Source organism: Alexandromys fortis, unplaced genomic scaffold, assembly GCF_014885135.2.
Source record: "Alexandromys fortis isolate MF-2015 unplaced genomic scaffold, M_Fortis_MF-2015_v1.1 scaffold_235, whole genome shotgun sequence".
In the NCBI taxonomy this organism is placed as follows: Eukaryota; Metazoa; Chordata; class Mammalia; order Rodentia; family Cricetidae; genus Alexandromys; species Alexandromys fortis.
The window spans coordinates 1,860,904-1,883,121 of record NW_026068114.1 but is presented as its reverse complement, the minus strand read 5'-3'; the positions used below and the strand labels follow the sequence as shown (position 1 = coordinate 1,883,121).

At 46.3% G+C, this 22,218-nt stretch overlaps 1 protein-coding gene across 2 annotated transcripts; it reads right to left on the bottom strand.

Moving 5' to 3' along the window:
- Positions 1-1,533: 1,533 nt before the first annotated feature.
- Positions 1,534-21,906, bottom strand: Hmgcs2 (3-hydroxy-3-methylglutaryl-CoA synthase 2). Of its 2 annotated transcripts, none has more exons than XM_050124778.1 (10): positions 21,733-21,906; positions 11,980-12,434; positions 7,308-7,433; positions 6,727-6,891; positions 6,296-6,461; positions 5,669-5,839; positions 3,685-3,791; positions 3,167-3,292; positions 2,685-2,800; positions 1,534-1,962 (listed from the first exon to the last, which is right to left on the bottom strand). In XM_050124778.1, the coding sequence occupies exons 1-9, from the start codon at positions 21,834-21,836 to the stop codon at positions 2,694-2,696; spliced, it is 1,527 nt and encodes a 508-aa protein (XP_049980735.1). In that variant the 5' UTR covers positions 21,837-21,906; the 3' UTR covers positions 1,534-1,962; positions 2,685-2,693. The 2 variants fall into 2 exon arrangements, with proteins under 2 accessions (XP_049980735.1, XP_049980734.1); XM_050124777.1 differs by having other exon boundaries at positions 2,689-2,800.
- Positions 21,907-22,218: the final 312 nt, after the last annotated feature.

Here is a 22,218-nt window from a genome sequence, read left to right as displayed (position 1 = left end):
AAACCACTCAGGTCACTTGCTACAGGGATGGAGAGATTCTCCTGGGTCCGAGGAGGAACTGCCGAGCAGAGGATGTCGGTATCTGGGGAGTCACTTTGGATAGCTCTTGTGAGGTGAAAGAACGTGTTTGCTCAGTCAGTGCCGTTCTTTGTGACATTCTCCCTGTGGCATCCATTTCCTGTAACTTTAGAGTGGAGTTTAACTCCTGGAGGACCTCTTCGGGCCTTATAAAGGCAGATGAGGAAAAGTGCAAGGGACATGTGTGTGTGTGTGTGTGTGGTGGGAGGGTGGAGAATGATGACCTGTGTGCTCTGCTTGTAACCTGAAGTTGGGCCTTCAGCTGTTGTGTGGTGACAGCAATCATTCACTTGACCGGAAGCACCTTGACACAATTTTAAATTACATTTTATCAGGGCGTAGAACATGTATGCCACAGGGTACATGTGGCTTCTTCAGAATCAGAATTTGATGTCTTGTGCAGGCTGTGACTCCAAGCTTGGTTGCAGAAGGACCTTTCACAGGAGCTGGTTCTCACCTACCCTGTGAGACCTAGGGGTGGAATTTGGCTCATCAGGTTTGGCAGCAGGTGCCTTAACTCACCAAGCCATCTTTCTGAGGTCATTTCTAGTTGTAGCCACATGACCCCTGGTAAAGGTAGGCCAGGAACCAAGGATGGGATATATGGAAGGGGGGTCCTGATTGCCAGGACCTTGCAGAGAGCTTGCTCTTCATGGGTTCTGTGTCCCTGTCTTGAACCGGGTGACTTTTCTCCCATGCAGACAGACAGCACTACAGTAACCAAAGAAGGGAGCATGGTCCTGCAAGAGATGCTGGCCCAGGGCCCCGTGCTGAGGAGAGGGGGATTAGCTGTTTAGCCTGAGCCTTGCCCGGGATTACTAGTGGCAGTGTGACATGGTCTTCACCTTGCTTCTTCTGTGTCCCCAAGGCTCTCCAAAGCTTTTTCTGAAAGAAATGAAGGACTACAACACCTTGTCCTTCCTAGCCCTCCCTGGCCCCTTCCTCCTGCCTTGTGCTCAGTGTTCCCATCCCTAGACCATGCTGCTTTCTGAGGACCCTGGAAAAGCTATATCCTCTTTACCCAAGGCAGAGAGTATCCTACCTACCTCTGCCTCATCTTTTCTTGTTGTTGTTGTTGTGTGTGTATGTGTTTATTAGATCTCCCCACACAGGCTAGCCTGGCTTTGAATTCACCCTTCCTCGGCCTCCCAAGTGCTAAGATCTGTGTGACCATGCCTGGCTAATCTTATGGCTTTTATGTTTGGTCTAGGTAACACTGGCCACATATGCCAAGGGGGGGTTGATGTACCAAGCACCTGCTGGCCCTGCCTGGATATGGTGTCTGTAGGATAGAGAAGTGAGCGCGGGGGGGAGGGGGGGGGTTCGTGTTACTTTGTTTATTTGCCTGGTATCTGCCGTAGTCCTTGGTGGAATTGGACAGACTTGTGGAAGGGGTGGGGTGAAGGGATGCGTGCCCTGCTCTCTGCGAAGCTCTTGACTTCTAGAAAATGTGCATCGTCTCTTCCCTCATTTTTATTGCCAAACATTATTTCAGGACAAGATACAAAATTTAGACATTCTCGGGAAACTTTTAAGTAATGAGCATAAAATGCAACAGCATTGAAGTCCGATGATGAGCCGTAACAAATGGTGGGGCTGTCTGAATGTGGGAGAAAACGACTGATCTGCTTCCACAGGGGTCAGCGTTCCCCCTTTCTCCCGTATTCTTCACAGGGGCGCTCTGGTCCACAGCAGCATGAGCCTGTGGCAGTGGTGGCATCAGAGAGAGTCACGAAGGAGCCACTGAGCCTGATGGCCCTTCACCGCTGATCCTATGGGGCTACCGTGTCTATTCGTTATTTACAGCTAGCTGTGGGTGGAAATTTACGCAGACACTGTTTGGGCAGCAGCTCAGATCCGTTCCCGAGGAACCGTTGTATGGATCTGTAGGGAGGAGAAACAGATTTGGTCACCCCTCACCCTGGGCTCCCCAGCCCCAAGGCCTTGCCCCTTGTTAGAGACAGCTATGCATGAAAGCCCCCCTGTTCTATGAGATCCTGGTACCCTAGCTGTCTTCCCAGTTCTGAGCCGCCATGCCTGGGGAGCCTATCAACCGGTGCTAAAGCAGCCGAGACTGGGGGGCAGGCATGTCCCTGTCACATGCTCTGCTATTGATGAGAGGTCAGGGTGGCTTGGCTGGAACACTGGCTCCATGGCCTGCTATATCAACCTTAATTCTCCACGCCAGCCCAGCTTGGTACTCTTGATTCAGTGCGAACGGCTCAGGAGCCGTGCTCCGTCTTTGTGGCATGATGCTGCCAGGCTCTTAGGAAGGAAAGGGATGATCTGCCTTCTCTCTTGTCTTTTTTTTTTTCTTTTCATTCTGATTCTCATTGTTTTGGAACAATATGCTGCAGTTCTGTCTGTTGGCTGCTTCCTCCTGTGGGCTCTGATTTACCAAGCTTCTCGGAGACTTACTCGAAGAGGTCTGACTTTCACAGTCCAGATTTCCAAGACAGAGACCCCTCCCACCCATGTCCTGGAGCTCACAGTTTGTAAATCCTCTTAAGTTATGACCGTCTCTGACATGATTACAGACTTCAGAACTGCGTCTGCTACCCAGAGGAAGACCCCAGGCCTTCAGGCTACGAGCCCGACAAACTCACTCGCCTCCTCTAGACGGGGCGCCGGGCATACTTCCGGCGATGCATCTCATCCACTCGCTCCAGGTACCAAGTCCCTGGGAAGAGGTTGTTCGTGTCACCGGGTGGTGAGAAGTTCACTGTGGGACACAGAAGAAGAAGCAGGACTTAGAAAGAGAGGCGCAGGCACGCAGCAAAGAGCGCAGTAGTAGGAATGCCCACAGATGCAAGGGAAGCACTCCAGACTGAGCTGCCCTAGAACACCCTATGGAAGGTAGAATCATATAGAAGAGGGGGTCTGGCCCTTGAGGTCTGCATGGCTGTTAGAGACCATCTGTGAAGATGGCTCAGTTGCTCAAGGTCTCGCCTAATAAGCACATCATAAAAATTGTGACCCTGGCCCATGACATCCTGGAGATCTGATAAACCCACCAGTATGGTTCCCAGGCACTGATGTGCTGTCTGGGGTGAATCGCTCTCTTCTCTTTTCCTGCCCCCTTTCTTACCCTTGTGGAAGAATTGCTCCCTTTGGTTCATTATGTCTGTGAATTCCTCAGGGGACATGCGCCTCCGGGAGTCTAGACGTTTGGGCAGATCTGACACACTAGACACCAGCTGCTCCAGAGGGGAACCTGGGAAGCAGAAGCAATATTAAAACGTCCTGTTGTCATCGTCGCTGGTGCTAATAGGCAGCCAGGGTCTGGGGGCTGACCCCCTCCCCATGGTGCCTAGGTGCCTGGTCTTGGTCACAGCAGTCACACCACAGGCAACTGACACTGGCTGTTTCAGGTCCATCAGCTTCTCTTTAGGCGGCCAGCCCATTCCTCAGGACCTGTTGCCTTGTCTACCAGGCTTCCTTGTGTCTACTCTGCTGTGGAGGAAGCGCTCACATGCATTTCATCTTATGTAGGACTTCTCTTTGCTCTTAATCCCAGTTTAGCTTGGTTAAGACAACAGCCTCAGCTGGGGTGAAGTGCAGGGTGGGGCACGGTTTCAGGAGTACCTGCTACAAGATGAGACTCACCTGGAGAGGCATCCTTGGCCACGCGGAAAGAGAAGAAACTCGCTGCTAAGCCTGAGCCGTAGGAGAAGGCACCAATCCTGGAGCCAGCCAATTCTTGGGCAGAGTGTCTGCAAGTGAAAAAAAAAAAATCCACATCAGTATTCTGCATTTCATATAAAGCTTCTGTCTCGCCACTGCACACCGCACGCAGCTAGAAGTATGCTCCACGTGCCCTGCACAAAGAGGGACCTTTGGTGTAATCCAGATGTGGGAACAAGAAGAAGCTTTGCCAGAACGAGAGCGGCCACAGCCCAAAGCATGAAGGCAGAACTGTGAGGGCAGAGGCTTCCAGGTGTAGCAGATTAGACCAGTGGACTAACCCTTAGGGCTCCCAAACCACAATGGTTCAGCTTGTGTGTGTGTACCTACCTACCTATGTAGCCCAGGATGACCATGAATTCTACGGTCCCTCTCCCCAGTTCTCCACAGTTCTGGGAGTACAGGCATTTGCTAGCACACATCCCTATGACTCAGTTTTCTGAGCATCCCCCATCAGTAATTTGATCAAGTTCACCTCTAGGTATCTTTTCTATATAATATGCAATGCTCCCTTATAAACACCGCAAAACATGAAAGATCAGTACAGCTAACAGCATTTGAGCGCTTTCTGAGCATCGTAATGTTTTAAGGCAATTTTCATGAAAACTGGAAAGCATTCCATAGTCGATCATCCTCCGTACTTTGACCAGTTGTTAATCTCTGTATTGCTCACTAGCCACAGCCAAAAGACGCAGGGATGATAGCTGTACTAACATATGAGCATATGGATAGGTATTTAGAAGAGTGTTCCATACCATGTCTATTTAGCAAAGTAATCGTAGGTTCTCGTGTAGGGCCTAGGACCTACCCAGTCATGGGTTCTTGGACATGTTTACAATACCAGGCATGAGTTCCCTCCTATGGAGCTGACCTTAAATCCAATTAGAAAGCTGTTGGTTACTCCAATAACATTTGTGTCACTATGGCACTGATGGGAATACATCTGTATCACACACACACACACACACACACACACACACACACACACCAAGGACAATCACAAAAGAGGAAAAAGAAGGATTGTGAGATCCAGAAGTCAGGTTGGACTGCTGCAAAATCGTGCCTCCTGGACATGTCAGGGCCTTTGCACTCATGAACACGCTGCAACTCTGGCTGCCTGCATTCGGCCAAGCCCATCACAATTCCTGCATGGGTAGAGACGGCTCATGCTGCCTCATCCTAACTGCAGAGCTGTTGGTAGCTGACGGTTGCTGAGGGAGGGGAGTTGGTTTCTTCAGTGTGTGGCCCTTGGTAGGTTGCTTATGCTCCAGCAGATGACCCTATACCCATACCATATAGGAAGCACTAACTGGATTCAGTGAGTTATATAAAAACAAAAAAAGAGGTATCTAAATGGTGGTCCGAGAGGAGTTGCAGTATGTGATGGAGGGTGGATACAATCTAAGTACATTTTATACTGTAAGAAATTACCAAAGGATAAAAAGGAACTGTGGAAAGCAGCCCTTGTTACACAGATATTTCACAGGTACAGAAAGCAAGGCTCATACAGGTCCAGGAAGTTAGTATTCAAGACAAGTGGTAAACAGGCTAGAACCAGTTATGGGGTCTGAAGCCAGCCTCCAATCCACCATGCTGTATCAAGTATAGAGATTTTAAATTGGTGAGATAAAGATACGCCCACAAGTTCTATTTTCTTCCTGCCTGGGTATATCTGGCACATTCCCCAGTATACATATGTTCATGCCGTGGAAGTTCAACACAGCTAGCAAACTTGCCCCCAACCACCTCTGGGACAAGTTATAACCTTTCATTCCATTCTCTTACTCCCCCTTTATTGTAAAAGTCTATCTCTCAACAAACCAAATGTTTCAATGGAAAGGAGCAAGCGTTGGCTGGGCTAGCAGCTTACGAATAGGAAACAGCAGGTGGGAGGGGCAGTACTCACTGGGAGAGAAGGGAGGCCAGGCACCCGTAGAGGGACGAGGTGTACATGTTCCCGTTGTTCGTGGACAGGTAAAGCGAGGCCTTGGTTTTCTTGTTGAATATGTCGAGGGAGGCCTTCAAAATCGCCTTGTCTACCTCCTTGTTGGTGTAGGTTTCTTCCAGTTTTAGACCCCTGTGAAGCAGAGCAAGATGTCACATGAGAGTAGACAAGACAACAAGGCCAGGAACATGGAGGCGAGAAAGCTCTGAGGTGCGTGTTTTTTATTACAAACTGAAACGTCTGTAGACCTCAAAGTCACATTCCTGTCGACTGAGACAGCATCTACACACACTTCATTGTGGCATCTACGCACACTTCCATAGTCTGTTAGAAAACTAGAAACCAAACCCATAACCACACACCCTGCTGGGCTTTTGTTCTTTCTTTTTATCTTCTTCCCCTTACCTAATACACGGAGAGCCCCTGCAGAGCTGCCCCATCCCTTCCCTCTATTCAAAGAAAGGCTTAGCATCCTTTCTGCTTTGTGGAGGGCTGCTGGCTACTTCTCCTGGAGGGAAGCCCACATCAGAGGTGTGAGGGAGCCTCCGCTCTCACACTTCCCAAGCCTTCCACTTAAAGAAGACCCACCTGAAGGCCTCCAGCCCCTTGTATAAGTTGTTCTGTGTGTTACCACTGGATGAAAGGAAGTCATTGAACATCAGCCGAGCCAGGGATTTCTGGACCATCTTGCAAAAGGGCGTGTGGAAGATCATATATTGCACGTCGTCGAGGGTGAAAGGCTGGTTATTTCCAGCTAGAAAAGAAGGTGGAGAGGTGAGAGGCCCTGTGACAATGAGCTAGGAAGATCCTCTCTCCCGGATGTGACGATGCCCAGAGGCTCAGCTTCCTGAAGAAATGGGTTCCACTCCTAGCATGTGAGGCTCTCTCATTCATTCCTCTGCACATTGTCTCACTCGTCCCACAGGCCTTACAAAGTGCTCCCCCCCCCCCAGGGAAAGATAAAGGAAGACTCTTGGCCATGAGTAGCAGCCCCGCTTTATGCCCTCCCTGCCCTGTACCTTTCTTCCACTGGTTCTGAATTTTCTTGCGGTAGGCTGCGTAGCACCGATCCAAGGCCCGCATGTAGCACTGGATGGAAAGCTTCCCATCCACCAGTGGGTATTCTGAGGCCAAGTTTGGTTTGTAGAAGTCATAGACGTTCTCCATGTGGGTTCCCCTCAGCCCTGGAAAGGTATAGACGGTTTCAGAGACCGCCTCTCACACAGGCCGCCTCAAGCAGAAAGGATGGGAGAGACCGTGAAAAAAGACTCCTGGCTTTGTTCTGTCGCCTATGCCAGAATTCTCCAAGCCTGACTTTATGGCTGAATGTCGTCTTTCACTGCTAGCTTCACCATGGTTCCCTACGGTTCCGAACCCGCATTCGGAGGGCCCAATCCATACACTGTCCTCGCCCCCGCCAGGAATGATGAAACCACAGATTCTGGCTTCTCTCTTCCTTAAGCAGCTGCTCCCCAGGCCAGATTTTGAGATGAGAGCCACCACCATCCCCTGGCCCTGAGGAGTGTGTGCGACAGTTTGGGATTAGGATCGATGTTGTGAACGTACCACCTGCAGCCTCTTGGGACTGTTAATTACGAACCTTGCTCCAGCACTAGAGGAGCCTTGGGCCCAATCAGCATCGCCACAGCTCCAGCGCCACCTGTCGGCCGGGCGTTACCATTTGGGTAGACCGCAATATCACCACAGACCACCAGGGCATAGCGACCTGCAAAGACAGACAGACCATCAGACATCACTGCCAAACCTGGAGTAGAGAAGGTCAGCTGTGTGCCTAGCACAGTTTTGTATTCTGGAAATAAATGGAACCAGACCTTAAAACAAAAAAAGATAAAATAGCACACATAAACTCTAGTAAAACCCACAATCCATTTGTATTTGAAATATAAATTCAGTGCTCAGTGCCCCTACAATCTCACTATGGAATCCTCACTCACTCAGAATTATATATATGAATTACATTTAAAATTTTTTATGCTTTTTTTGGGGGGTTTCCAAGACTGGGTTTCTCTGTGTAACAGTTCTGGCACTCAATTTGTAGACCAGGCTGGCCTCGAACTCACAGAGATCCACCTGCCTCTGCCTTCCAAGAGCTGGGATTAAAGGTTTGAGCTACCACCTCCAGACTTTTGATGTAGTTTTTAAGTGAATGCATGTTCGCATGCATACAGTACAAAACCCATGTGGGAGTCAGAGAAAAACTTGTGCAAGTCAGGCCTCACTACATGGGTGCTGGTGAAGGAACGCAGGTCATGAGGCTTGGTGGCAAGCCCCTTTACCCACCGAACCATATTGCTGGTCCCCAGGGTTATTTATTTTTTTCAAAATTTTGTTTCTATTTTTAGGGTTTAAGCTTTACTTTTTAGATTTATTTAGTCTATGTGTATAAGTGTTTTGTCTGCATGCATGTGTCTGCACCGTGTGTGTGTGTGTGTGTGTGGTCCCCATAGAGGTCAGAAGAAGTGGTTGAACACTCTGAAACTGTGGCTACAGGTAGTTGTGAGCCTCCATGCGGGGACGGGGAACTGAAGCCAGGTCCTCTGCAATAACAAGTGCTCTCAACTGCTGAGCCATTCATTCTCCATACCTGTCTGTAGTGTTTTTGAGACATTGTCTCATTGCATACGCCAGGTTGGATCAAATTCAGGATCCTCCTGCATCGGTAAGTGGCTGATGACAAATTAGAGCCACCATGTCTGGTCAGGATTCCATTTCCAAAGTCGCTTAAAGCTCTGTTGATTGGCATTTGTGGAGACAGTTTAGGTTTGTACCAACCAACTTAGAGCACCTACATATTCATGTGTCTGCTAAACCACAGAAGGACAATGCATCAGGAGGGAGGAGGCTGTGCTAACAGGTCTGAAGACACGGCCTCCTGAGAAACTTATCTGGAGTGTTCAGCTAATGCCGTGGTTCTTGACCTGTGGATCATGCCCCCTTTGCAAACAAATTAACCTAATACCATTGGAAAACACAGATATTTACATTATGATTCATAGCAAAACTACAGTTATAAAATAGCAATGTAAATAACCTTATGGTGGGGCCATCACAACATGAGGAATTGTATAAAAGGGTTGCAAGCCTTAGGAAGGTTGAGAACCACTGACCTAGGGGATGTGGAATTTGAAAGTTAAACCCTGTTCTGACTGGTCCCTCTCCCCCTTGTGTTTTGGGCACTGCTGCAGGTTGAGCCAAGCCTTTGAGCATGCTAGGCAAGCAAGCACTCTCCCACTGAGTCACAACCTAGCCACGGCCTCCTCAAAGAAGGAAGAAACCGAGGCCCACAGAACTTAAGATATTAAACTGTAAGATGAAGTTTTGAGGATCAGGAGGCCAACTCACGTTCCTTGAAGTCCCAAGGCCTCCTCTCACTACTTGTAACAACCCCAAGAAGAAAGTATTAGGGTTTTCCCTCACACTGTACATGTGGGCCACTGGAGAAAAAAATAACATTTTTTTATGTATCTATTTTTTCATTCTCAATATGAAAAATTCAGAAACTATAGAAAAGCACTTACATAACATTAAGGAAAAGGCCTTTAAATTTAACCATAAAAAACCAAATCTCTAGGGAGAGACAAAATCAAAAGATGAACTGAAGACTATTTACAATATGTATAACCAACGAACTATTTCCCTGCATTACAAAAGTCTCATTTAAAAAAGACAAGCTGTGTAACAGAAAAAATGGCCTAAAATATTCACACAGCCTGGAAGAAAATCTTTACCAGCTAAGCTCCAGACAGTAGGCCACTATCAAGAATTTACCAAAAAAAAAAAAAAAAAATGCCGAAATTAAATACCGAGGAAATTAACCCCCAGTCCACAACTGAGCACATGAATGGAATAGACACTTCTCAAAAAGGTGAAAAAGGAGCACAAGTGGCCACTTGTTGTTTCAAGTGTTCGATATTCCTAGCCATCAGGTCGACTTTGAGATGCCACCTTAGCACCCCAGTCCTAATGCCCATCGTCAACAAATCTATCAATAAATGCTGGAGACATCGCGGAGAGAAAGGAACACTTATTCAGTATTGGTGGGGCTTCAATGAATACAGCTGCTGTGGGAATAAGTTTGGGGATATCTCAAAAAGTAAAGACAGAACTAGCATATCACCTAACTGTTCCGCTCCTGACCGTATACCCAGAGAACCCCACACCCTTCCACAGAGGTATCTGCACCCCATCTCTACTGCTGCGTTATTCTCTGTGGCAAAGAAGAGGAATCATCCTAATTGTCCTCAAGAGCTGAGTGGATAAAGGAAATTTTTATATATAAAATAGGACATTATTCAGCCTAAAAGAAAAACAGAATCACGACGTTTGCAGGAAAACGGATGAACTTAAAATGTATAATATTAAACAAGGTCACACAATTTCAGGAAGAAAAAAGACACATGTTGAAAAAAGACACATGTTTTTGTTTGATTGGAAGTGTCACCCCAACCCCTGGCATCAATAAACCCAAAGAGCCTGGAATGTTTGGGTGAAAAGTTTCATCCCTAGCCCCTCCCCTGGGAGTTGCCTCAGTCCAGACTCCACCTCCAAGAAAGCCTGCCAAAGGGTGACCCCCTGCCAAAGTTGCTCAAGACCACTCCCACGGGGTATTTAAACTGTCCCCACAGAGAAATAGCACGCGGTTTGCCAGTCTTCCTTCCCCATCTCCTCTCTGGGGCTGGAATGCCAACCCAGAAGCGCTGGCATCCATTAAACCTGGGCTTTTTCTAATTTGGTTTGATTTAGTCTGATTTGGATTATTGCATTGGTGGAGAGGTTTATCGGGATGCAAACCTTTTCAGGTTTTCTCTCAGATGTGGAATTTAGTTAATAAGATTTGTCTATATGCAAACAAATGTGCAAACAGATTCACAGCATACAAAACGATCGTCCTGCAGCAGATGAAGAAGGACTGAAGGCAGGTGCTGGTCATGAGTTACAAAGCAAATTCTTTTTTTAGTTCTAACTCTCTCGTGGAGTTTCTGGTTTTGGTGGTGGATACACGCATAAACATACTTTCAACTGTGGAAGTATAAAATCTACAGAGTCTGTTCCGAGTGGCTCTTCTAACTATAGAGAAATCCATCGAGTTGAATAGCCTTTGAGTCTGGTTCATTTCAGTGTGTGCCTTTTAATGCCAACTTTTTTTTTAATGATTAAGTTCTCCAAAAATCTATTTTCCTTCCTTTATAAAAGTCACGCCAAAAGGAAATAAAAGGACAACTCAATAGAGTTCTCTCCTTCCTCCTCGTGGAGCCTGGGGCTAACTCAGATCACCAGGCTTGGCAGCGAGCACCCTCACCTAAAGAGTCGTTTTGCCAGCCCCCTCATTTTTATATAGATCAGTCTTTTTTCACTCGCCTAGCTTTAACTTGGGATCCAGGATCCAAACTCCAGTCCTTGTGCTTGCCCTGAAAGTAAGTACTTTAACCACTGAGCCCTCTCTGCAGTCCTGGTCTCTTTACTTAAAGCAAAGAATATTGGGCTGTATATTCCCTAGGATCCATCGCCACATCAGGACCTTAAAATTAATTTTGTAATTAGTATTCACTTTGTTTTCCTGTGCTTTTTGGCCTAGTTTCGAACTCAGTAACTACGGAGACCACCAAGGCCCCTCACACCCCAGTCAGTACTTCATTCATTCCTTCCCTCAGCCCTGAAAGGCAGAAAGGCGAACAAGAGCTTGGAGGCTCTGGGAGGTTAATGTGTTGGTTTGACTAAGAATGACCCTATAGGTCCATGTATTTGTGTGCTTAGTCACCAGGGAGTGGCACTATTTGAAAGGATTAGGAGATATGACCTTTTGGGAGGAGAGAGTCTTTGGGGGTGAACTTTGAGGTTACAAAAGCTCCAGCTAAGCCCCAAGTCTCTTTCTTCCTTCTGCCTATAGATCTGGATGTAGAACTCTCAGCTAAACTCCAGCACCATGTCTGTTTGCATGCTGCCGTGCTTCCTGCCGTGGTGGCAATGAGCTCAGATGCAAGACAAGTAACCGAAACAGTAAGACACCGATCATTTCTCTGATCTGGTGCAGGACTCACGCCACGGGATAACGCACAGAAGAAATGAACCGCCGCACGGACATCTACCTGGTTGTTCTCACTGGTTTTGTTGGGCAATAGCAGCAGCTGTAGAATTAAATTGCCTTTCCCTTCCTTCCCAGGATAAAGCCCTCTGGAGAGCTGACTAGCAGAACATAGCGTTCAGCCCCTACTCTGAGAACCCGACCTCTGTAATGTCCCAGAAACACATACCATCCCAGTAGCTGGACTCCATCCAGTTGGCAGCATTGAAGAGGGAGGCAGTGCCTCCATAGCAGGCGTTGGTGGTGTCTATGCCTTCAATGTCGGTGTTGCCTGACTCCTGGAAGAGTTCCATGAGCACTGTCTTCACAGCCTTGGATTTGTCAATGATGGTCTCCGTGCCCACTTCCAGGCGGCCCACAGCATCCCACGGCAGCTTCGTGCGCTCCATCAGCCTCTGCACCACTGTCAGACACAGGGAGTTGATGTCCTCCTGGACCGAGCAGAAGCCCATTCGGGTCTGGCCCAAGCCCACTGTGTACTTCCCTGCTTCCACATTGTTGAACTTCTCCAGGTCAGTCTGGTCCACGTATTGGGCTGGAAAGTAGACCTCCAGGGCAAGGATGCCCACGTCTTTCGGCCAAGTGTCTGTTTTGGCCAGGGGAGCAGGAGGGATTGTGAAAAACCTGTGGTTAAAATAACAGCTGTAAATCCACTGATGGCCTTTTGACAGTTGCCGCGAAAGCAATAATGGGGTAATTAGTTCATTCATGTTTTGGTATGTTTTAAAGCTCTGTTAGCAAGGGAGTGAAAATTTAGTAGTTGTATCTGTTGACTTGACCCTTTCATCCTTTAATTCATCCTAAATCCTAATCGCATACCACGCTAGTTCTGTGATGGCTCTTTGAATGGCAGTCTAGACTCCCAGAGTGTAATGTCAGTGTTGATGATCAAGTCGTTAGGATCTGGGATTGCCTAGGAGACAAGCCTCCATCTTTGAGAGTAGGTTAGCTTTCGGGCCTGCCTATGAGGGATTATCTTGATGGTTTAATTGAGATGGGAAGGCCCACTGTGGTAACCCAAATGTGACTCAGTTTCCATCTGGAGTCTATTTCTGACTTATAAGTCATTTGAGTTCAAGCTTGCTTGTTTCACTCTCCTTGAGAACTGTAAAAAAACGTTTTGATTAAGCCCACAAGAAAGAGCATTTTGCCCATAAAAAGGAACACATTATCTAACAAGACACAGGCTGGTAGGTGCCAGCCCAAGGCACATCCAGATTAAAAACTGCTTAGGCTTTCTCCAAGGACAGCGCAGGGCGGATGTTTGACTGACTCTACCGCTCTTTGTTCTGCCTTCAACTGGTATAAGAGCAAGTTCTAAAATAAACTCAGGGCTGGTTGATATTTACCAAACCGACCTTCCAAATTTATCCTATGTTTTCTGTCTCAATTTCTTTCAATCTGCCATTTCCTCAACCTCACACCCACTTCCATGTACCCTAGCTGACTTTGTTGGAGGAGGCTCCAACAGCCCACCCTGGAGGAGTGCGGCACTTTCTCCTGGGTTGGGTCCTAGGCTGTATGAAGAGGAAGAAGCAAGCTGAGCATAGCTACTCCGTGTCCTCTGACTCCTGACTGTTTCAAGCTCCTGTCACTGTGACCTCCCCACCATGGTAAACTGAACCCTAAAACTGTGAACCAAAATAACTGCTTCCTCCCTCCAGTTGCTTCTGTTAGGATATCCTGTCATAGCAAAAGGAAGAGTAACAAATACAAAAGCCTTTATACCTTTTCTCTGTTTATTATTTTAACTTCTAAGAGCTTGTTTTGTTTTGTGTGTCTTTTGTTGTTGTTTTGGATTTGAGATTTGTGAGTCAGGGTCTCTCATTTTACCCCAGGCAGGCTAGGTTTTCTGGATTCTCCCGACTCTACCTCCTAAGTATTGGGATTACAGGGGTGGTGGTTTGAATAAGAATGGCCCCCATAGGCTCATATATTTGAACGCTTGGTCATAGGGAGTGGCAGTTATTATGTTCTTCAGCTCGGAGAATAGTAATAACTGTCATAAAAATACAACTGAGCAGGCAAAAAAAAGACAGCTTCAGAGCATAAAGAAGGCATGCTTTTTAAAAATTAATCCAATGAAAAAAAGAAGAGATGAAAATGCATGGAAGGAAGCCCATGAGACTTAGCAAAGCACAGCTGAGTTAAGACAGACCTGGCAAAGTAGCTCAGCAAGTAGGGGCACTTGCTGTCAACCCAGTGACCTGAATTCAACATCTAGGATCTACATAGTGGGAGAAGAGAAACACTTCCTCCAGAATGTCCTCTAATCTCCACACACTGTTCCACAGACATAGCCATAGCATGCACATATACGCGTGTACACACATAGTAAATAAATAAATGGAAAAGTATAAGATAGAAATTCCAAAATCAACAAAAGAAATAACTCATGTTATATATAAAGAACTGTCCATTAGATTAACAGCAGATTTCTCAGCAGATACCATGCAGGATTGTAGGGAATGGGGTGATATATTCAAAGTTCTAAAAGAAAAAACTGCCAACCAAGAATATTATATGCAGCAAAGAATACTTCAGAGATGAAGAAATGAAGTCTTAGCAAGATAAGAAAAAGCAGGGAATTCATCACTGACCAATAACTTCTAAAAGAATGTTTATGGAAATTCTATACTGAGGTGACAAAATAACCACACTATGAAGACATCTGAAAATATAGAACACAATAGCAGAATGGATATATGTAAAAGGAGAAAGAGAAATCTATCAGAATAGAAAACCATCAAACCACATTGATGAACAAGAAAAGGAAGGAGCACAGGCAATAGAAATGACCAGCAAAAAGATATAGATTGGCTTTGGACTATAGCCAAACCCTATTGATATACTCTCTACAGCAAACTTATCACTACTGAAGATACACATAAACCAATAGTGACAGGATGGAAATGATACATAAAAAGAACCCCCAATGCAAACAGGAGTACTTATGCTCATGTCAGATAAGATAGACTGTAAATAATAGAAAGAGATGAAGAAGGTTGCTGTCTAATAATAAATGGACAGCAAGAGGAATAAATAGATAAATAAATAAACAATAGATAAAGTCAGCAAGAGGAAATACATATACATTCAGTGCAGGGGCATGGATTCTATAAAGCAAGACTTCAGATAGAACTGGAAAAACAGATCCTAAAATATAATTGGGGATTTTACCACCACCACCACTTTCATCAATAGATAAGATAGATCATGGAGACAGTCAACAAAGGAACAATAGAGTTCACCTGGGCTGTAGACCAAGCGAATGAAGCAAACGTTGGCAGCACATTCCACCAACAGCTGCTGTTTCTGGACAACAATCTCAATGCAGGTGAAACTGTTACATTCCAAAGCCCACGAGACACAGCAAAACCAACCCTTGGAAGGAAGCATATGGCAACACGTCTGTGCCAAACAAATAGATTATGAATAAACAACTTAATGATGCAATGCGATAAACGACTTTGTGATGCAATACAAGGAACAAGAAAAGTAAGAACCAACTCAAACATACGAAAAGGAAAGAAATAACAAGCAGCAGAGCAGAAACAAACAAAATAGAAAATAAAGCAATGAAAGGAACAATGAAATAGAATTAGTCCTTGAAATAATAAATCACCCTGGTAGGCCATTAGCTTAATTAATCAATTAATTAAGCATGTTGAGTACAGGAGCAGCACTGGGGCCCATTATCCAGTTAGTCTAGTCCATCAGAAATCTCCATGTTCAGTGAATGATGCTGTCTCAAAAACTGAAATGGAGAGTGTGGAAGATACCCAGTGTTGACCTCTGACCTCTTTATAAGGTACGTGCGAGTGTGTGCGTGCACACACATGCACACACACATGTATTCACACATGTACATGTGAGCATTTAAACTCACACACTCACAAATGTTTAAAAAAGAATACTCCTGCTATATATATATGTATATATGTGTGTATATATATATATATATGAACAAAGGTGTTAGGTGTTAGGAGACTTGACTTCAAAAGGTACAAACCTGGGCATTGAAGTGCACATCCACCATCCAAGTACATGGGCAGCTGAGACAGGAGGTTGTGTGTAGGAACCCAGCCTAGGCTACCTAGCAAGGTCCAGGTCGGCCAGTTCTTATATAGCAGAACCCTTCTCAAACAAAGCAATGACCACACACTACAAAGATATTATAGCTCAAACTACACAGCCCTGAAATAAAAACAGACACATAGACCAACAGAGCAGAGTAAAGAACTCAGAATCAATAAACTCACACTTTCCTAGCCAGCTGAGTTTTTGCCAAGGTGTCAAGAATACACCTTGAAGAAATGAACCTCTCCATGAGTGCTGCTGAGAAAACAAGCTCTCCACCCACAAGAGAACTGGACCTTGACTTTCACCATACAAAAATAAATTGAAAATTGGTGAAAGACCCGAATGTAGGGCTTAAAATCATGAATCTACTGGAAGGAAATGCAGGACACATGCTAATCTAGGTGGGTAAAGATTTGTCTTGTTTTGATTTGATTTGTTTGAGACGTGATTTCACTATGGAGCCTGGACTGGAGTCAGTAGGTTGCTTAGATCAAACTCAAATTCATGACCCTTCCCTTCAGTTTCCCTGCTTTTATATTACCGACCTATCTATTTATTTACATATTGACTTATGTATGTGTGTGGGCATCAGAGGGCAACTGTGGGTGTTCTCTCCTTCCGCAATGTGGGCTTTGGGAATGGAACTCAGGTCGTCAGACATATCAGCTTTACCCGCCAAGCCACCTCACTAGTCCTTCAAATACTTCTTAAGAACCCCCATCCCAGAGCAAGGCAAATGTGATTATTTAAAATGGAACATGCTTCTGAACAGCACAAGGAACAATATGAGACTAAAGACAACCTCCTATGGGAGGAAATCCTTGCAATCTGTTCATTTGAAGGGTGCAACTCTCAGGACATATCAGGGACTGAAAGAACTTGACAACAAAAATCCAAATATTTCTGTTTTTAAATAGGCCAACACCTGAGTCACATTTTTCAAGAGAGGATACACAACTAGAGAACAGGTGCAAACACATGCAACATCACACCTCAGCAAGGAGATGCGGAGCAAAGGTCCAAGATGGAGCCTCGCCGCAGTGAAAATGGCTCTGTAAGGAAATAAGCAGCCAATGCAGGGAGGGCTGCAGAGAAAGGGAACTCTCAGGGCTGGCGAGATGGCTCGGTGGGGGAAGGTGCCTTTCTGCCTCTCCTGTGAAGACAGACTGTGGTCAGTCTCAGTAAGCCACAGGGCAACCCCTGGGAGTTGCCTTCGAACCTCCACATGTGTGCCAAGGTACACACACCTCCTTGCTGTGTCACACACACACACACACAATTTTTTTAAAGGAAAAACCTTTCATACAGAGATGATGGGAGTGTGAATTGATACAGCCACACAGAAACTGTACAGTTGTACTACCAAAACCCAGAAGAGAACTACCACCTGATCCAAGAATTTTAATACCAGCTACATACCCAAAGGAACTGAACTGAATAGACATCTTGCATGTCACACACAATAGACATTTGAACACTTATTGCATAACTATTGACCAGAACCATAATAGAGAATCCTTTGTACTGTCCGCTGACAGATGAACTGCACACAAACATATATGTATGCTGGAATACATATGACTTAACTATGAAGATTAAATTCTGTTGCTGCAGTGACATGGATGGGACATATATTTGGCAGAGAAAGTCAAATATTGCATGTTCTTGCTCACAGGTGATAGCTAAGACATTAACCTCAAAGCAGTAGAGACTAGAACATTGATACAAAAGCCTGGGGCAGGGTAAGGAAAGGGAGAGGCAGGGAGAGGATGGCTGCCGTGCACAGGGGTGCCGCTGCATGGGAGAAACAAGTTTCAGTTTTTGTTTTTCTTTATTCCATGGTGCTGGGACATAAATGCGGGACATTTGAGGCAAACGCACCGAACCACATCCTCACCCAGAAGTAACTTTCTTTTTTTTAAATAATTTATTTATTTGTATTTTATGTGCATTGGTGTTTTGCCTATTTATGTATGTCTGTATGAGGGTATTGAAGCCACTGGAACTGGAACTGAAGTTACAGACAGCTGTGAGCTGCCATGTGGATGCTGGGAATTGAACCCTGAGCCTCTGGAAGAGCAGCCAGTGCTCTTAACCACTGAACCATCTCTCCAGTCCCAGAAGTAACTTTCATTGCCCTATGATATAAGCAGGATCATTATGATTGACAGTAATTAATTATTTCAAAGTAGTAAGTAGGGAAGATTTTGAATGCTCACAACACAAAGAGATAGTAAAAGTCTGTAAAGATAAATAAGTCAATTGCCCTGATCTGGTCATTGCAAGATTGTGTGTATCTGTGTGTGTGTGTGTGTGTGTGTGTGTGTGTGTGTGTGTGTGCACATGAACGCTTAAATGTCACACCATACCTATAAGTATGAACAGTTATTGTGTGCCTATTAAAAATAGTACACCCAACTACCGGCAGAAGAGTGCAATCCCTTTCTGAGGTCGGCTCTGTTACCATCTCCATCCGTTCCAGCTGTTGTGATCCTGATGTTTTATTTTCACATATGGTAAAAGCTCTTGGAATAATCTAGAAACCTTGATTGTCTTTATGGTGTACCTATCTCCTCTTTTTTTTTTTTTCCCCACACATAAACACACAGATCCTTTTCCCACTTGTTGCTGTGTTTGTTTTGTTTTGAGACAAAGTCTCACCACATAGTCCAAGCTGGCCTTGAACTCATGACCTTCTTGCCTCAGCCTCCGGAGTGCTGAGATTGCAAAAGTGGGCCAATACACCCAGGTCATTTTCCTACTTGTAAAGGAAGTTTTCCCCTAACTTCCAGTCTGTCTGTTTTCTTCTGATTGGGACTTTTCAGTATTCATCAGACACTCCCCATGCAGAGCTGACTCACCAGAGACTAAGGCAGACACCCTTTGTGCCCACAGAGGGGCAGGCATTTTATAGCTCCTTGTGGAGTGGAGCAGGCCAACCCGTGGGAGCACAGAGGATCAAAAGTACAATTTAAATGGAGATCAGAGAGAATGGGGGGGGGGGTCAGTAGAAGAGGGAGGAGAGATTTTTTTTTTCTTTCTTGTGTCCCTCCTCTGGTGAAAGTGTGCAGTTTCCCTTCTGAGCTGCAAGCGCCCTTCCTACAGGATCTGAAGCCAGTGCCCTTCTTCGCTATAAACTCTAGTGAAGTAATTCCCCAGTGTTAGGAATACTGTCTAGTTGTCGCCTAGAGGCTCTGGCTCTTATTGAGTTCTCTTCCTCTCCTGCACCTCTGTGGTTCCCAAATTCTCCCACGAGGAGTCACTTTTAAGAACCTCAGTGAGACAAAAGAGCATCCTACGGTCAAGAGAGACCAAAGCAGAGCGATTCGCCTCATTGGTCTCTGACAGGAAGAGGGCAGGAGCTAACTTAATTATTTGGTGCCCTCCAAATAACTGGAGTTTGAACTTTCAAATATTTATGGGGGATCGTCCCCAGGACCAAGAGCTAATGGTTAGCTAGTGTTTGGAGCTGCCAGCGTGGCTACTTTCCCTTCAGGTTCATGTCTCTTTTCTGCCTTATCTGGGCTGACTGCCTCCCTCGCTTCTCATAAAGACAAGATCCAGGGAGAAGTTCAGAGAACCAGGAACTCTCCTTATCTTCGTGGAAGAGGTTTTTCTGGATGTGGATTTCAGGGCCTTGGAGATTAAAGTACTGCACAAAGGCTTCCAGGAGCATCCGGGCACTTGGTTAAGAGTCCCCATCCTGTGCTTTCTCCAAGGACGATACTGCATTGAATTTAAAGTCGCTTGTTCTTGCTGCCTAGCTAGCGCAAGAATCCGCACCAAGCTCTAATTCACTTCATCCTTCCTGCTTCCCTGTGAGTTCACAGCTAACTATCTCATGCTCGGCACCCATGGTCGGCATCCATGGTTGGCACCCATTGTGCAGAGAAGGGTGGTGTTGTGTGAGGCGTTACACAGAGAAGAGGGCAGGGCAGGAAGGAGCATGGCTGTAGTTCAGTTGCCAAGACTGGAGGGGGATGAGGACCATGGAAGGGATACAGGAAATATCATGTAGGGCAAGGGAAGCAGAGATTCTCTGGAGAGGCAAAATAAGGAGAGCTTCATGGGAGAGGCTAAATCTGAAGTCAACCTTGTTTCCTTCGTTTATGTTTTTCAAATGTTGCGGTGTGGGGGGATTACATGTGCCACAGCACATGTGTGGCAGTCCAAAGACAAATTTCAGGAGTTTGTTCTCTTCTTCTGCCATGCACATTCTGGGAACTGAACTTAAGTCCTCTGATTTGGCACCTTTACCCTAGGAGCCACCTCACCAGCCCCCAAGGTCAGTGACAGATGAGTGGCGTTTTGTCAGTGAAGAACTGGAGGGGGTGAAAGGACAGTGGCCACAGTGGGGCTGTGTGAGCAGGCTAGGAAGCCTTCACAGAGGAGGGTGTGTAGTGGTTATGAGTGAGAAACATGAAGACCCGGGAGTTTAATATCAGGGCAGGGAAGCGGGTGCTGGGGTGGTGATTATTCTGGGGTGGACTTAAAACTGATGCTGGTTGGATTAGAGGTGAGCTACAGCAAAGATGACCTATAAAGGCATTAGTAGTTCAGGCAGCCAGCACTGGGGTTAACCATGAGGCCACCAAAAGGGAAATGTGAACAAGGATTCCAGAGCATGAACCAAGGAAGCCACAGAGCGTTGATGAGGAAGGAGGCTTGGGTAGTGGTCCACTTTTGCTTAGGGAAAGTCTGTGCCAGGTGTGGTGGCTGGTGGCACACACCTATAACCCCAGTGCTCTGGAGGCACGGGAAGATGTATCTGCATGGGTTCAAGACCAGCCTCTTCTACATATTGAGTTATAGATCAGTCAAGGTTTACATAGTGAGTTTTTAGGTCAGTCAAGGCCACATAGAGAGATCCTTTCTCAAAAAGTGGGGGGGGGCATGGAATGATCACTCTTGTTCAGACCTGAAATTAGTAAATCATGTCTACCACTTCCTCACAAAGGCAGAAACAAGCTAGATTCTGAACTGGAATATTCTATTGAAATTCAGGAGTTTTGCAAGGGGTGGGAGAGTGGAGATGATGGCGGAGTCATAAAGAAAAGAAAAAGGTGAAGGGCAATGTCTGTCCCCTCTCCTCCACACCTATACCAGGCTTCCTGGAGAGCAGGCAAGGGAAGACACAAGAGCAAAGGGCTTTCCCAAATATTTCGTGTTCATGAGTATAAGTGAAGGGAAGCCTTGGGACAGTGGGCAGCGAGCAAAGGAGAAAATAATTCAGGGGCAGCTGGGAACCCAAAGCACGAAGCACAGCTGTATCCCGTTAGTTCTGGGCAACCACGAGTACTTGGACCAGACTAAAGGGTGTTTACAAAGAATTGAGGCATGAGTGTTCTTCTTGCATAAGGACATGCCCCCCCTAAACACACACACACACACACACACACACACACACACACCTTCTATATTTAATCATATAAAGCTGAAGTATGGAGAAACACAACTTCCTCTTTTTGGTACGTTTTAGGTCTTGCTGCCCTGAGCTAAAGTGAGCAGTTGAACTAAGGTTGCAGCTGAGGGATCCGGTTGCAGCTGGGGGATCCGATTGCAGCCGCGGGATCCCCGAGGAGTTCTGCTGCCTCCTCCAGCTGGCAGAGGAAAGGATGCTGATTTTCCTAAACAACCCGCATCAGAGACTTAGGTTTGGATGTTTCCAGCTCAACAGCTGGCAGGCGCTGTCTAGTAAAGAGGCAACAGAGCTCCTTTGAAGCCAACTTGTGTGTTTAGGGCTGAGTGCAAGCCTCACCAGCTTTTGCCCAGGATTCTAGTGATTTTCTCCGACAGGTCCTCTGCCTGCTTGTCTGACCCCTCAGCGCAGGCAACTCACCTCTGCTGGGCTGCTGAGAGCGGGTGAGCAGGTGTGAGCGAAGCTTCCTGCAACACTCTTCTCACTTGGAGGACCCTCCTAGCTGGAGCCAAAAGCCGCTGCATCGCTTGGGTATCAGCAGAGTGCCAGCAGCAGTCCGGAGACCTTGGGAGAGATGCCCAGCACTTGTGGGCTGGGCTTTATAAGTCTCCAGGACTCCAGCCTCTGGAAGCTCCGCCTCAGCTTATCGAGGCCTCTGCCTGCTTCGAGAAAACTGGGCCAAAGGTCTCAGAACCAAGTCAAAGGAAAACATCATCTCTAACATGTGCATAGCTGCCCTGCTCCTGGCTGCTTTCTGGCTGGCTGGCTCTGAGGCGTCCTTCGTCGTCAGCCTTATATTACTTGCTCAGCCATGGAAGCACATGGAAGTGTGATCCTAACTAACAGTCACCCCAACTGGTCCCCAGCCCACCTTCCCTCCCGCCTCGGCCCCTCACTCCCCTGCTG